Here is a 17,585-nt window from a genome sequence, read left to right as displayed (position 1 = left end):
GCATCCTCCTGGATGTTCATGACAAACACATCTATGGAATGGGTCACAAGGTAAGGATTCGTATGAAAGACACTAATTGTGTAGAGACCAGGGTCTGCCCCCCCAACCCCACACTGGAGCCGTCTCCCCCTGGTACCTCAGGACAGAAACATTAACTCATGCTATGGAATGCGGTCTTGTTAGGTTTATCACCTCAAGACAACGTAAATCTTCTGTCAGTGTTAAATCTTCCAGAGGACCACTTTCAGTTCACACAGAAACCAGAGATAAAAGAACCCTCTATTCTGTTGCATAAAACAACCATTTGATAAAATTAAATTATTATAACATAATCTTACAATTTTGCTCTCACAATATCTTGTGGCATTCAAGCATTGCTCAACTTTTATCAAGGGACCCAATGTGTGCCCTGAAAACGCACCACCAACCTGCAATGCTGACACACGGCATTCATGCATACAGTGCTGTAAAGTACTGAAGTAAAAATGATTAAAATAATTACTTACGTTTTTTTGGTATCTGTACTTTACTATTTATATTTTTGACAAATGTTACTTTTATTTCACTACAGTCCTAAAGATTTTTTTTTTTACTCCATACATTTTCCCTGACACCCAAAAGTACTACATTTTTTCTAATTTGCAGGAGAGAAAATGGTCCAATTCACACACTTATCAAGATAACATCCCTGGTCCTCCCTACTGCCTCTGATCTGGTGGACTCACTAAACACAAATGCTTCGTTTGTAAATGGTGCTGGAGTGTGCCCCTGGCTATCCGTAATTTAAAAAACCTCTTAATTTACTTTTACTTTTGATACTTATATTTACAACCAAATACTTTTACTCAAGTAGTATTTTACTTGGTGACTTTCACTTAACTTGTTATGGATAGGGGGCAGTATTTTCACGGCCGGATAAAAAACGTACCCGATTGAATCTGGTTATTACTCCTGCCCAGAAACTAGAATATGCATATAATTAGTAGCTTTGGATAGAAAACACTCCAAAGTTTCTAAAACTGTTTGAATGGTGTCTGTGAGTATAACAGAACTCAAATGGCAGGCCAAAACCTGAGAAGATTCTGTACAGGAAGTACCCTGTCTGACCATTTCTTGGCCTTCTTTGTCATCTCTATCCAAAACAAAGGATCTCTGCTGTAACGTGACACTTTCTAAGGCTCCCATAGGCTCTCAGAAGGCGCCAGAATGTTGAATGATGACTCTGCTGTCCATGGCTGAAAAACAGTAGCGCATTTGGTAAGTGGTCGATCTGAGAACAATGAGACAGGTGCGCGCATGCACGTGAAGAGTCCATTTTAGATTTTGAGTCTTTGAACGGAAAGGACGTCTCCCGGTCGGAATATTATCGCTTTTTTTATGAGAAAAATCGCATAAAAATGGATCTTAAACAGCGTTTGACATGCTTCGAAGTACGGTAATGGAATATTTAGATTTTTTTTGTCACGATACGCGTCCGCGCGTCACCCTTCGTCACACTTCGGATAGTGTCTTGAACGCACGAACAAAACGCCGCTATTTGGATATAACTATGGATTATTTGGAACCAAACCAACGTTTGTGTTTTAGTAGAAGTCCTGGGAGTGCATTCAGACGAAGAACAGCAAAGGTAATCCAATTTTTCTTATAGTAAATCTGAGTTTGGTGAGTACCAAACTTGGTGGGTGTCAAATTAGCTAGCCCGTGATGGCGAGCTATCTACTCAGAATATTGCAAAATGTGCTTTCACCGAAAAGCTATTTTAAAATCGGACACCGCGATTGCATAAAGGAGTTCTGTATCTATAATTCTTAAAATAATTGTTATGTTTTTTGTGAACGTTTATCGTGAGTAATTTAGTAAATTCACCGGAAGTGTTCGGTGGGAATGCTAGTTCTGAACGTCACATGCTAATGTAAAAAGCTGTTTTTTGATATAAATATGTACTTGATTGAACAAAACATGCATGTATTGTATAACATAATGTCCTAGGAGTGTCATCTGATGAAGATCATCAAAGGTTAGTGCTGCATTTAGCTGTGGTTTTGTTTTTTGTGACATATGCTAGCTTGAAAAATGGGTGTCTGATTATTTCTGGCTGGGTACTCTGCTGACATAATCTAATGTTTTGCTTTTGTTGTAAAGCCTTTTTGAAATCGGACAGTGTGGTTAGATAAAGGAGAGTCTTGTCTTTAAAATGGTGTAAAATAGTCATATGTTTGAAAAATGGAAGTTTTCGGATTTTGTATTTCGGAGTTTGTATTTCATTGGATATTGGATTTGTATCATTGGATATTGGAGTGGTGTTCCGCTAGCGGAACGTCTAGATGTAAGAGGTTTTAAGTTACTCTTGCCACATTAAGAGCAGAAGTTGGGCTTCTCTCCTGTGTCCATTCTCTGATTACCTTTTAGGTCAGCTGTTGTACTGTTGGGGCTCGGGGGCAGTATTGAGACATTTTGAAAAAAATATGTGCCCATTTTTAACTGCCTCCTACACCAACTCAGAAGCTAGGATATGCATATTAACACATTCGGATAGAAAACACTCTGAATTTTCTAAAACAGTTTGAATGGTGTCTGTAAGTATAACAAAACTCATATTGCAGGCAAAAACCTGTGAAAAATAGATCAAAAAAAAAATGTGAATTTTGTGACTGTACTATTTAGTGTCATTGTTTTATAGATACCATAGTGAGAAAGGATTAATTTCGCAACACCTACGGCTTCCACTAGATGTCAACGATCTTTATAAAGTTGTTTGAAGCGTCTATGATAAACAGAGAGCAAATTAGAATCCAAGGAAGTTGACATGTCATCACTTCATTTTTTTGCGCCTGCGCATAAATCTGAGAAACGTGAGTTTTGTCTTCATTGTTTATCTAGACATAGGATAGGTTGTGTGAAAATATTACTGATGTTTAACGTTAAAAATGGACCAAAAGATTAATGCTAAACAACATTTGACATGTTTGAACGAACATAAATAGATTATTTACTAGGTTTTTTTAGCTTTTCGGCGTGATTTTACAGTCCCCCCACCACGTTTTGTGGGAGCATAATGAACGCTAAGTACTTGGTGTTATTTGGACATAAATTATGAACTTTGTCAAAAGAAACCACATTTGTTCCGGACCTGGGATGCCTTCCGGACCTGGGATGCCTGCCTTCTGATGGAGATAATCAAAGGTAAGGGGATATTTACAATGTTATTATCGATTTTAGATGATGCTAACTGTATAGCATAGCCTGTTGTTCTTAGCATAGCACCCCGTTTATTGCAAAATGTGATTTCCCAGTAAAGTTATTTTGAGATCTGGCCATTCGGTAGCAATTACGAGATTATAATATATTATTCTTTGAATGACAATATTATAATTTACCAATGTTTTCGAATAGTAATTTTGTTATGTTCACCGGAAGCATTTCAGAGAAGAAAAAATCTGAATTTCACGCTACTGTAAAATGCTGTTTTTGGATATAAATATGAACTTGATGGAACAAAAAATGCATGTATTGTATAACATAATGTCCTAGGAGTGTCATCTGATGGAGATTGACAAAAGTTAGTGCATAATTCAAGCTGGTTTCTGCTTTTGGTGACGCCTGACCTTGAATTGAAAATGGATGTTTGTACTTTTGTGGCTATGTACTGTCCTAACATAATCTAACTTTATGCTTTTGCCGTAAAGCCTCTTTGAAAATCGAACAATGTGGTTAGATTAAGGAGATGTTTATCATTTAAATTGTGTAAAATAGTTGATTGTTTGAGAAATTGAAATTATTAGATTTTTGATGTTTTGAATTTCCAGCCTTGTTAGCAATCCCGGCTCGGGGTTCATTGTTAACCTGTAGCCCCAACAGGTTAAAAAAAAATTCTACAGTCAGATCAGTGGTAAGGCTTCTCTCCTTTATGTTTACCTTGGTGTCTTTTTAAATTGCTCAGTAGAGATAAACTCTTTCCACAGTCAGAGCAGGAGTACGGCTTCTCTCCCGTGTGTGTTCTCTGATGAACCTTTAGCTCATTTGATGTAATGAAGCATTTTACACAGTCAGAGCAGGAGTAAGGCTTCACTCCTGCATGTATACGTTCATGTGTTTTTAAGGGGCCAAGTTGAGAGAAACTCTTTCCACAGTCAGAGCAGGAGTAAGGCTTATCTCCTGAGTGCACTCTCTGATGAACTGTCAGAGCCCCTGATGTTGTGAATCTCTTCCCACAGTCAGTACAATAATACAGATTATCTCTTGTGTGTATTTTTAGGTGTATTTTTAGCTTTGATAGAAATGGGAAAATCTCCACACAATGTGGGCAGTGGTGAGACCTCGTAGCTCTGTGATCTTCCTGCTGTTGCTCTCTGGATGTAGAGAATGTCTCAACATGGTCTCCTGTGTGAACAACATCAAAAGAACCAGTCAGTGGGTGCGATATACATGTCAATCAAATTTATATGAAGCCCTTTTTACATCAGCAGTTGTCAGAAAGTGCTTTACAGAAACCCAGCCTAAAATCCACAAAGAGTAAGCAATGCAGAAGCACAGTGGCCAGGAAAAACTCCCTAGAAAGCAGGAACCTTGGAAGAAACGTAGAGGAACCAGGCCCAAATGGGTGGTAAGTCCTCTTCTGGGTGACATGTGTATTCATGTACAATACAAAAGAAAATAAAACTATTCTAAAAGTGGGTAAAAGATTAAAGCTAAAAAGGGGTGTGTCATCCTCCACTCACTATCACAAGGGTTAGTAACTACACAGACTAATTTCATAGAACTTTAAAACACTGGCAGTTTGTCTACTTCACTTCTTTAGTCTACTCTCTGATCACTCCAGATATCCCAGTGAATAAAACAAATGCTGACAATACTGGTGTCAAACCATGCAAGTGTCAGTAGCATGAAATAACATCTACCTTCTCATTGAAACAGTTCATCTCCTCATCTTTAATGTTGACATTCAGCTCCAGTGTTTGACTGCAGTCTTCCAGCTTCACTGATGCCATCTCTGGATCCTGTGGTGCAAACTGGGCTCCACTGTCACAATCAGGACCGAGTGACTGTAGGTTTGGACTCAGTGTGGAAGGAGAGAGGCAGGCTGGGTTTGTCCTCACTGTTGATGTTACCGGCCTCAGACTTAATTCAAGTCGTCCTTTAGCAACATTGACAAACAGACACAAAATGTTATTGTCTTGACAGTTCTGGCACTTTATTCTCTAAAAATGTATGATTATCTAATTCAGTGTTGGACTTGGACTGAAATAGGTGCCGGCACTCATTTTTAGGTGCAGGAGTTCCAAAATACTGTTGAGATAATATTTTATAAGAGGAACATGAGCTCAAGCAGTAGACATTTCAGATGCCGGTACTCAGCTACGACGAGCTCCTGTCCAAGACAAGCACTGATCTCATCTCAACAGATCAGGTAGATAAGAATTGACAACAGTACATTAATTCATTAAAATTGGACAAAGCACATCCTTTTACTTTGTCTACACAACTTAAGTGCACTTAACCTCTAGTAGATTTTCCCAAATTCACATAAATTACTCAAAACTATTTAGTACAAGGTTGCAGTATGTTTTAAGTAGCACTATGTACTATTTTCCTGAATAATCTTGTCTTCACTGTATTATTTCAAAAACCAATAGTATTTCGCGTTCACACCATACTAACATTTACAGATAAACATAGAAACAACTGCATGCGTCTGAATATTAGTACACATGTAGAAAACTGATAATCATTACATTCAGCTTCAAAATTGTAGTGCGACCGTGAAATTGTCTCTGCACCAGCACTGAAGTCTGTTGACGCAGACAGAGTGGGCGCCGCCATTTTACCAGCTCGTGAATTTTACACAAAACCAATAACATAGCTAAACAAACTCAGAAATCTCAAATAAATAGATTCTTGAAGAAATTATGTACATCCATTCAGACAAACCCAAAGTATCTAACGTTACCTATATGACATAAAGTAGTTTATCACGTTCTTCACTCAGTTTGACACAACATAACACATCAAACCTTTACCAAACGTGACAATACCTTAACAGATCTGTTACCTAGCATTTCCCATGTTCTTTCGATAATAGGATATTTAAACCATTTAATCAATTTTAGAATAAGGCTGTATTGTAATAAAATGTGGATAAAGTAAAGGTGTCTGAATAATTTCCCAAATCCACTGTATGCGGAATCCTTTCAGCAAGGTTGCTTCCCCTCCTCTCTAAGGAGTGTTTTACTCTCATTGTGAAGCGTGATAAATCCCCAACAAAATGTGAAAGTTAGACCGATTTCTCTTCTGAACTCCGAGTCAAGAATTTCTGCTAAAGCCTAAGCAAGGAGATTGGATGGAGTTCTCCCATATCTAATACACAAAGACCAAAATGGCTATGTGAAAAACCATCAAGGTTTTCACAATGTGAGGAGAATACTAAACATAGTGCACATGTGAAGGGTCCCCTGATACTGCCATACTCTCACTTGATGAAGAGAAGGCATTCCATAGAGTTGATTGGTCTTATTTCAAGTGCTTAAGAGATTTGGGTTTGGGAACTACTTCTGTAAATGGATTAAGATTTGATATACCAACCCCACTGCATAAGTTGCAACTAACAACTTGATTTCACAACCTTTTAAGCTTTTCGGGGCATGAGACAAGGATGTCTGGCCAGTCCAGGACTCGTTCTTTTAGCTATAGAAACCTTTGCCATTGCATTAATGGAATTAAAACATCAGATTTTGAACATCGAGTGACCCTGTATGCCGATGATACCCTCTTATTCCTAACAGATCTAAAGAACTCTTGCTTCAATTTAATTAATAACTTGTCCGTTTTTTGGTTTTAAAGTTAATAAAACCAAATCTTCCATCCTTTTCCTCAACAAGCAAGAGAGACTGAATCCAGTTGTACAGCATCTATTTGTGAATACAAAACAAGGTTTCACATATCTTGGTATTAAAATCACACCAGAAATTAGCTCCTTGAGCTCAACAAATTATGAACCAATGGTAACGAGTAACATAATCCATCAACAGATGAACATTACTGCTTGTATCCGTTACTGGTAGAATAAATGTCATTAAGATTAATATTCTGCCCAAATTTCTTTATCTATTTCAATCAATTCCTCTGGCTCCACCAACTTTATTTATTTTTTCCAAAGATCTGAAAGATACCTGGAGCAACAGCAAACCAAGGCTTAGACTTTATCTTCTTTATTTGGCCTGTGACAGAGGGGGGTTGCAACATCCAAACTTACAGTGGTATGTATTACTTGGCTGCACAATTTAGGGCTGCAATGTTTTGGTTCTCCAAGAAACCATACTTACCCTGGTTGCAGACTGAAATGCTATCCACTAAAGGCTTAACTTTGGATGGATTTGTACTCTGATTCTTTCACAAAATGTCGTTGAAAATTGTCTTAAGAACATAATACTCTTGCAAGAACTTTGTGAATTCAATTTAGACTTTAATACAGAGTAGCAAAGCCGAGCCCCTCCATGAAAAATACTAAATTCTCATATTACAGAGTCCTATCTTTATAGGATTCTGTCTTTGCATAACGTATAGAGTCCCCTCCCTCTATATGAAAATAGCTTTCCTTGTTCTTCACCATTATCTCTCCATATCAGTTCTTGCTTGTTAACGCCCACATTGACAGCTTTATAGGTTATAATGGTAGCAGGGCCTGGTCCTATATGTTCCATTCCTTATATAGCCATTCTGTCTCAGCTCTTCAAAGTGGACAACCTAAATGCTGCTAATAATGGAAATGGAATCAGAGTCATGAGTTTTGCTCCCACATAAACTAAAGAAGAATACTACTAATCCCGTTGTTAAAAACACAAACTATATACCACAAAGTACAGCAATATCTGTGTGAATCCCCTGTATTATCCAGGTTTACACCAATTTTGAGCAATGACAATTTCACAAGAAAGGGTATTGTTAAAGTAATGGACTGGTATTGTTAAAGTAATTAACTGGTTTAAAGAATGGACAACGACAAGTATTGCTAATGTGATGGACTTATACAATATAAAAAAGGGTCTCATGTCGTTTGAGGAACTAAAGGGAAGATTTAACTTACCACAAAGCATTTTTTCAAATACTTACAATTGAGAAGCTTTTCCAGTTTAAAACAATCAGCCCTACAACCTCCATTGACCACTTTGGAAACGCTCCCTGTTAATGTGTGTTACAGGAGAGGTCACATGACATCATTATATGGGAAAATGGTAGCTACTCATAAAGACAACTCTGATAGTAAGAGACTTCAGTGGATACAAGATATGCAGGAAGATATTTCAGGACTGGGGTATGATATGCTGTAGAGCACAGATACAGACAATAAACACCCTCCTGAGATTGTTGCAATACAATTGGATAATGAGAACCTATATCACCCTTGTTAAGCTCCACAAATTTGACCCTAATAGCCCAGACCTGTGTGTTAAATGTAACATGCATTTAGGCACCTTGTATCATTGCCTGTGGGAATGTGCTGAGATAAATGTTTTGGAGCTCAGTACTGCGCTATATCTCTGAGATGACTTCTACCCCAATACCACAAATCCCTAAACTATGCCTCCTAAATCTTTACCCAGAGAATCTCTTTACATTGGAGAAAAAAGAAAAATGGTTGACCTCTGTCTATTACAAGCTAGATGTTTAATAGCTCTCCACTGGAAGTATGTCAGTTCCCTCACTTGGTCATTGGTTAAAATAATTAACGTCAAGTCTGGCTCTTGAAAAATGTACTTATATAGTGAAAAAGAAAGCCCCAGAGTGTCATAATATTTGGGATCTGTTTTGTGAGTTTTTGCAAACCGGTGATATTCTAGAAGCATTGGAACTGCAAATGTGTATATTCTACACCAGTCTCAACGTCAACAGTGAAGAGGTGACTCCGGGATGCTGGCCTTCCAGGCAGAGTTGCAAAGAAAAAACCATATCTCAGACTGGCAAATAAAAAGAAACGATTAAGATGGGCAAAATAACATAGACACTGGCCAGCATCCCGGAGTCGCCTCTTCACTGTTGACGTTGAGACTGGTGTTTTGCGGGTACTATTTAATGAAGCTGCCAGTTGAGGACTTGTGAGGCGCTTGTTTCTCAAACTAGACACTCTAATGTACTTGTCCTCTTGCTCAGTTGGTCACCGGGGCCTCCCACTCCTCTTTCTATTCTGGTTAGAGACAGTTTGTGGTGTTCTGTGAAGGGAGTAGTACACAGCGTTGTACGAGATCTTCAGTTTTTTGTTTCTGGCCATTTTGAGTCTGTAATCGAACCCACAAATGCTGATGCTCCAGATACTCAACTAGTCTAAAGAAGGCCAGTTTTATTGCTTCTTTAATCAGACAACAGTTTTCAGCTGTGCTAACATAATTGCAAAAGGGTTTTATAATGATCAATTAGCCTTTTAAAATGATAAACTTAGATTTGCTTACACAACGTGCCATTGGAACACAGGGGTGATGGTTGCTGATAATGGGCCTGTAATGGGCCTAATACGCCTATGTAGATATTCCATAAAAAAATCAGCCGTTTCCAGCTAGAATAGTCATTTACAACATTAACAAGGTCTACACTGTTTCTGATCAATTTGATGTTATTTTAACGGACAAAAAAATAGCTTTTCTTTCAAAAACAAGGACATTTCTAAGTGACCCCAAACTTTTGACCGGTAGTGTATATTGATGATTTATAAAGCCAGGCACACTTAACAGTTAGGCTATTGATTATAGGTCTAGTTAAGTTGGGGTTTCCTCTCTTTCTCCCATTTTCTTAGACAGTAAGGCAAGGGCTGTTTTCTCATCTCTTCATTCTGCTGCCATCTCTGCCGCATTGTTCTCAACACCAATATGCTGGTTAACTTTGCTATTATGCACAAAGCAACATGGTCTCTAGGAAAAGGCGCCAACTCAACAGCGCACTGATGTGTTTCAGAACCGTGGACATCGGCCACTATCGAACAAGGGAGAAGGCACATTTGTTATAAAATATAATTTTTTATTAGTGTTGCACCATTGCTTATGTAATATAACCATATACAATTTCAGTAGCACATGTATTAGAGTGATGGACTGTGCCATCCCCACAGCCTTCACAATGGATCAGTCCACTCAGACAGGAGCCAATCAGACAGTGTCTTGTACACCATGATATTTTGGATGAAAATAAATCTCAGTTGACCAACAGCCTATCGACCAAACTAAATGGGGTCAGCCCTAGATCAATGACATCAACATTTAAGTACATGAAAAATAATTAAAGTGAATCAGAGATTTTTTTTAAATCTCATGTTAGCTAGCTAGATTGCAAGCTAGCCACCTAGCTAACTATGATGGTGAGCTAGCCTGTTGGTCAAGTCAGTCACCCAACACGGAGCAAGTAGCCTACTTGATTTAGCTTGCCTTGTCTTTTTGTTGTTAAAGTTTTCTTTGATAACAAAATGAAATGCATTTGTCATTAAGTATTAGAGTTAAAAACTAGCTAGTGATTATATTTTGTCCCTAGCTAGCCAGACAAAAGACAGAGGGGTGCTGTGGAGGTAAATTGGATGGCTATATTTGACTAACTGGTCATATCCCCTAGCTAGATGACTAACTGGCTAGATATCATTAGGTGTCTGTTTATCTGTGATATAATATAAAATATTAAGCATTCTGGCTGTTGATTGCAAGATAGAATGATGTAATGTTAGAGCCTAAACCTTATAACAGCTTATTGACTTTGACTTTGTGGTGGTCAGTTTGGTAACTAAATGTTCCTGGTAAAGCTGGCTTGTGACTTTGCTACTTACAGGCATACGTGATCATATTATTTCAGTTATGGACTATCAGATATGCAATTATATGACATGTTTTCTCAAATATTATAGTGAAAACCTTTGGATATTGTCACTTTGTCACCTTGCAATGGATAACTTGTGGATACATTATTCACTTTCACTGATGATTACCTTTCATATACTGAAGTGTATTCTGAATAAAACTTTGTCAATCTTAGGCTATTCTTTGGAAGGGTTGTCACTGATTTACATTGAGTTTTAAAATGGACAGAGGAGACCAGTACCAGAGGATAATGCATTCCCTGTCCGTGAGGAGGTGGACACTGACAGCAGATGAGCTCTGGGTCATTGCTGCGGAAGGCCTGCAGGATGAGGAGGACTATGAAGGCCTTCTTAGAGTAAGATGCCATTGATGCTACTGGGAGGTCTTCTTAGAGGAAGATGTCCTTGATGCTGAGCTACTGGGAGGAAGTTGAGGAGCCACCAGAAGCCTCTCAGCCAAACTCTTCAACTGGAAGGTAACTTGAAATGGTCTTATTGTTATATATTAATCAGACTATCTATACTTCTGGTCATGTAGTGTATGTGGACAACTGCTTGTCGAACATCTCATTCCAAAATCATGGCCATTAATATGGAGTTGGTGCCCCCTTTGCTGCTATAACAGCCTCAACTCTTCTGGGAAGGCTTTCCACTAGATGTTGTAACATTGCTACGGGGACGTGCTTCCATTCAGCCACAAGAGCATTAGTGAGGTTGGGCACTGATGTTGGGAGACTAGCCCTGGCTCGCAGTCAGCGTTTCAATTCATGCCAAAAGTGTTCGATGGAGTTAAGGTCAGGGCTGTGCAGGCCAGTCAAGTCTTTCCACACTGATCTCGACAAAGCAATTCTGTATGGACCTCGCTTTGTGCACGAGTGCATTGTCATGCTGAAACAGGAAAGGGCCTTCCCCAAACTGTTGCCACAAAGTTGGAAGCACCGAATCATCTAGAATGTCATTGTATACTCTAACATTAAGATTTCCCTTCACTGGAACTAAGGGGCCTAGCCCGAACCATGAAAAACATCCCCAGACCATTATTCCTCCTACACCAAACTTTACAGTTAGCACTATGCATTGGGGTAGGTAGCGTTCTCCTGGCATCCGCCAAACCCAGATTCTTCCATCGGACTGCCGATGGTGAAGCGTGATTCATCACTCCAGCAAACACGTTTCCACTGCACCAGAGTCCAATGGCGGCGAGCTTTATACAACTCCAGCCGACGCTTGGCATTGTGATCTTAGGCTTGTGTGTTGCTGCTCGGCCATGGAAAACCCATTTCATGAAGTGCCCGACTAACAGTTATTGTTACTGATGTTGCTTCCAGAGGCAGTTTGGAACCCGGTAGTCAGTGTTGCAATCTAGGGCAGACGATTTTTACGTGCTACGTGCTTCACACTCTGAGGTCCCATTCTGTGAGCTTGTCTGGCCTACCACATCGTGGCTGAGCCATTGTTGCTCCTAGACATTTTCCACTTCACAATAACAGGACTTACAGTTGACTGGGGTAGCTCTAGCAGGGAAGAAATTTGACGAACTGACTTGTTGGGAAGATGTCCTCCTATGACAGTGCCATGTTTAAAGTCACTGAGCTCTTCAGGAAGGCCATTCTACTGTTAATGATTGTCTTTAGAGATTGCATGGCTGTGTGCTCGATTTTATACACGGGTGTGGCTGATATAGCCGAATTCACTAATTTGAAAGGATGTCCACATACTTTTGTATATATAGTGTAGTTTGCACCTTGTATTCCCAAGATTGTATTCCTAAGATTATTATTTAAATAAAGTTTGTTTTATTAATATTTTAGCACTTGTTTATGTCTTTCCTTTTCATATGTAAGACTAAATGCTATTTGTAAATTGTTTTGGTGCAGAAATGTGTTTAATATACTATCCAGATAAGAAAGTGTCTGATCAAAGAAAAAATATATGGAATACAGTCACTAAAACATCTGTTACTCATTCACAGTAAAAGGCAGTGTATTCATGGATGCCAAGGAAACCTAGGCTTCCCCCCCCCAAAGAAAATGTACCAAGAAAAAAAACATAAAATAATCTTTGTCTTTTCAAAAACGTCCCTCAGTTCACAAGAGGCTGAATGTGTATCTCACCAGATAAAAGCATCCGAGAGAACGAAACAGTGCCCCTCTGTCTCAGTACGTGTAGCATATCTGATGCCGTCTGATCCAAAACAGTATAACATTGTTGCTGCCCGTAGCATGGAATGGAAGGGAAGATAGAGCATTTGGCCTCCCTTGATAAAAATGTTTTTTGCCAATCAGCGTTGAGCTAAACTGAGTGAACTCAGCTGTGAATGGTCCTGGTGCACCAAAAGGGAAGGGAAGCCAGTTTGGATTTGCCTTCAGACCAATCACATCACATGCTAAACATAACTGACAGAAAAAATCTGGAATTGTTGCATCTCGTTGTGTTATTGTCCACCGGTGGCTAGTTAGCTAAAATCGTCCCTTTCCTAAATTAGCCATGGATGGAGAGAGATTTTGACTTGTGGCTTTACTTAATTCTCCGTACTGGCCAATGATTATAACAGTGATTCTGGTCCAACCATACATTGCACCCCTGGCCTGAGAGGATGGAAGTTCAACATGTAGCTAGATGTAGTATGCTAATGTTACCTAGCTGATAATGGTGTAAAGTACTTGAATAAAAAATACTTGAAAGTACTACTTTAGTTTTTGGGGGTGTCTGTCCTTTATTATGTATATATTTTTGCCAACTTTTAAAGAAAAGAATGTACTTTTTACTCCACACATTTTCCCTGACACCCAAAGGTACTCGTTACATTTTGACAGGAAAAATAGTCAAATTCACACACTTAAAGAGAACATCCCTGGTCATCCCTACTGCCTCTGATCTGGCGGACTCACTAAACACAAATGCTTTGTTTGTAAATTAATGTCTGAGGTGTTGTAGTGTGCCCCTGGCTATCCGTAAATTTAAAAAATTGTGCCTTCCGGTTTGCATAATGTAAGGAATTTGAAATTAGTCATACTTTTACTTTTGATACTAAAGTATATTTAAAACAGAAAACTGTTACTCAAGTAGAATTCTACTGGGTGACTATCACTTTTAGTTGAGTCATTTTCTATTACGGTATCTTTACTTTTACTCAAGTATGACAAATCGGTACTTTTTCCACCACTGCTAGCTGGCATGGCGCATCGTTTTCCATGAAAGTAAGTTAGACTAGTGAGCAAGAATTTTAGCCAGCTAGCCTAGGACAACAGAAACTAAAAGTGTTTAGTGTATGACAGAGTCATAGACCGTTTAGGCAACATGAAAGAAGATGGCATTGGTGTTTCTCTACAAGTAGGGGGAGACATGTTTTTCCACTTGCATGCATGCACACACGGAAATCAGTACCATGGACAGCCATATCATATTTAGCTTTGGTATTTTTTGATCACTGTATTAGACTAAGCATAGGTGATTAGATTATGTTGAAATGGTGAAGGTGAAATGGTGCTGGAATAGTGGAGGCAGCTCTTGTTTTCTTTGTGACTTGCGGTAACTCTCCGTGGTTCTAAATCAATAGTTGTTTAGTAGTCCGAAAATGTCGGAAACATTATCTTGCTTGAACATGCTGTAGGTAATGTAACTTTTTGTTACACACTATGTTTTGTAGACTTCACCGGAGAGATGTTGCTCTCCGGTTTTGGAATGAAAACAAATGTGTGGTTGAATTTATTCTGCCACTGTGTCTTCTTATTGTCTCGAGCCTTAGGCCTATATATCACGGTGACAAGGCATATTAACTTACAGCTATAGCTGTAATTATCACAACACATGGTTTGTAATATGTTTTTGCCTTCCTCAGTGATTTTACCCATGCACCACTCTTTGGTAAAAAAGGATTTCTATTCATTTCAGATTATCATTAGAAAGTTGTGAATGGTAGTTGTTTTGGAAAAAAGCGTTGATTATCGTATAAGATACACATTTGCACGTGTTTTTTCTTGACTGGTCACAAAGCCAAAACATGTAAATACATCGACTCTTTATTAAATTACATTTAAATCATACACGTTCAAAAATAAAAAACCTACATCTCTAGCTACTTGATTTATAAAATCGTTTGTCATGTTTTTCCACTCACTCGGTTTGACATAAATAACACATACAAACTTTAGAAAACGTGCTAATACCTTGACGGATTTGTTACCTTGCATGTTATGATATGTTCTTTCGACGTTAGAAAGTTTTAACGTGCTATTACATACCTGTAGTAATAAATAGAATCAGACACAAAGGTTACCGTCTTTACAGCACAGTTCTAGCGTTTCCTTTATCTGAAGAATTGTGCGCGCTTCCCCGGAACTACTTCTTCTTCTTCGGAGTTTTAACGGCGGTTGGAATCGAATATGTTACATTACCGCCCCCAACTGTACTATAATATAAACCCATTATACTTTTGATACAAAAGGGGAAAAGCAAAAACTTTTAAAAAAACGGTACAAAAATAAATAAATAAATACTTATAAAAAAACACTCAACTAACACTAAACTCATTAAAAACCCAGTACCCCATTCCACTACTTTGACCCCATCTACTCCTGCACCATGCCAATGACCTGGGAGGATGGGACACCACCACTCAACACACCCTGTACCTCTTCTGAAGTCAAATCGCACACTGCCTGGGTTGTGCTGGCCTGGCTGGATTGGGCTGGCGTGGGAGGACGGGACACCACAATGGGGGAACACAACTGATATGAATGCATAGGCCTCAATCCACACCAAAGCAAAGCTCTAGAATGGAAGGTCACATGTTGGAGATGATGACATAGGAGTCAACCAAAGTTACTTAGAGGTAACTCAACTTTATTCTCTGCATCTCTGAATGTCCACAATATTGTAAAACATGTTACAAAGTAGACAGTCCCCGTTGCCTATATCTTTCCCTATTTTGTACATGGTATGACACTGATGGGGTGATTTTACAATTTTGTGCAGTACTATTTACAGATTGCTGAAAACAATTAGCCAATTACACACATTTCTGTTCTGATGAAAACAGAGTGAATTCGGGGGTCTCTATTGAGGCGCACAAAAACATATTTAATGGGCCTAATAATAAGAAAGTCAATTCAATGGATAAAATGAATTTCCCTTTTAATGTGGCATCAACACAACCAGTCATGATATTTTCATCTGATTTGTCAAACAAATCACTTCAAAATGTAGGCTACTTTTGTGCATGCTCTTCCACTCCCAATTTATTTCAGCATCCAAACTGCATGTATAACCTACTAGCGCCATTTGATGAATGGAAATAGACATCTGTTACAAAACACCAAAAGGTTTGCCTAAAGAAGTTCATCAATTGCCATTGATTGGGCCTACATTAATTGATGCGCCTTGCAGACAAATTGACATTTTTTTGTTGCCTGAAAAGTTGTAATGTGCCTACAGTATATCATATATGTAGCCTGTTGGGTAACGGCAAATTCATTTGGGCTTTTTTGGACATGGTGTCATTAAATGTGGTTAATATAGGGCTCATTAAATGTATTTAATATATGGCTCATCAGGCTCAGGTAGCATCAGGTTTGAATTTTCATGCTGATCAAAGCTCCAATCAAATCCAGACATTTATATGCTTTATAATGCTTTTGAATGACACTTTCGGTTCTTGCGGGAAATACCTGGTTACGCGGGAGAAAAGTGATTTATTCTCTGTTAATACCGGGTTACCCGGGAGAAAAGTGATATATTCTCGGGATGGAACATTTGTAAGATACCGTGAAAATATTGAACCCTAATGAGCATACAGTTTGATTCACAAGACACCAACCAAGTAACTTACATATACTGTACCTTCAACAGTTCTAATGGCATTTTATGTCCATGATATGAAGTTTGTTCTAGTGACTGAGTAAGCCTAAATGTAAATGTAAGCATCAAAAGTGCCATGTTTGTACAGTTTATTATGTGGAGGAAACATTCAGGCAGCCAGGACCACGCCATGCCCGCTCCGTAGGCCGTACTGTAGGTCTACCTCTCACTGCAGTCCAGTGCCATGGATGGACATCTTTGAAGTTTGTCCTCACAATGGCCTTATCATACAACGCTCTACAGAAAGATACAAAAAATACAGGCTATTTTTATTGTTCACATTATTTGCGTTGATGATGTATTGAAGTCAAGTGGTTCAACATTCAAATGCAGTTTGCGACAGACGCTCTCCACAATAGACCATCAGGCACAGGCCTTGTGAAGGTCCTCTCCAGTCTAGCCCTAAACTATGCCCACCAGCAGAGATGGATAGTGGCCCAATACCTCAGTGTCCAGCAGAGGCACAAGCAGGAAGCTGTGGAGTTGAAGGTACAGGTGGAGAGAAACAGGAAGTTGACGATAAAAGCCAACAAAGAAACTACTGCTAGCCGAGGAACTGCATTTGAGAACAGATCAATAGAAAGATCTGGCTAACACTTATGACAAAGAACGTGAACAAACTCTTGACCAAGTCCATATTCTACAGGAACAACTCGTTTTAGCCCAAAATAAATACGATGACGTCCACACAAAACTAGATGAATCTGACGAGCTAGCTAAACACAGGGGCGAGCAACTTGATGCCCTGCAAACAGTTTTGAATGAAACCACTCAAAGCAATAATGTTCTATTCCAAAAGCTGCAGACCAAAGACGATCAGTTAATGAACACATTTACCAAGGTGGATGACAAAACAGCGGAACTCCTTGAAGTCGCTGATTTAATGAACGATGAGAAAGCC

At 38.9% G+C, this 17,585-nt stretch overlaps 4 protein-coding genes across 10 annotated transcripts in view; 2 read left to right on the top strand and 2 right to left on the bottom strand.

The window, feature by feature from the left end:
• Nucleotides 1–17,585, top strand: part of LOC106592258 (zinc finger protein OZF-like) — a 510,174-nt gene that overhangs the window by 233,725 nt on the left and 258,864 nt on the right. The gene's annotated exons all lie outside the window — the stretch shown is intronic.
• Nucleotides 1–17,585, bottom strand: part of LOC106574981 (zinc finger protein 2) — a 348,997-nt gene that overhangs the window by 120,336 nt on the left and 211,076 nt on the right. The gene's annotated exons all lie outside the window — the stretch shown is intronic.
• Nucleotides 1–17,585, top strand: part of LOC106575981 (zinc finger protein 239-like) — a 237,317-nt gene that overhangs the window by 77,815 nt on the left and 141,917 nt on the right. The gene's annotated exons all lie outside the window — the stretch shown is intronic.
• Nucleotides 4,240–17,585, bottom strand: part of LOC106575361 (zinc finger protein 239-like) — a 33,864-nt gene continuing 20,518 nt past the window's right edge. The window contains exons 3-4 of the mRNA XM_045698575.1: nt 4,899–5,134; nt 4,240–4,380 (exon numbers count right to left, since the gene is read on the bottom strand). Coding sequence (XP_045554531.1) covers nt 4,264–4,380; nt 4,899–5,134 — 353 coding nt within the window. The 3' untranslated portion in view covers nt 4,240–4,263. The remainder of the gene's footprint in view (nt 4,381–4,898; nt 5,135–17,585) is intronic.

The sequence above is a fragment of the Salmo salar genome, chromosome ssa17 (assembly GCF_905237065.1).
Source record: "Salmo salar chromosome ssa17, Ssal_v3.1, whole genome shotgun sequence".
In the NCBI taxonomy this organism is placed as follows: domain Eukaryota; kingdom Metazoa; phylum Chordata; class Actinopteri; order Salmoniformes; family Salmonidae; genus Salmo; species Salmo salar.
Note: the sequence above shows the minus strand (reverse complement) of the source record. Positions and strands in the feature narration are given on the sequence as shown.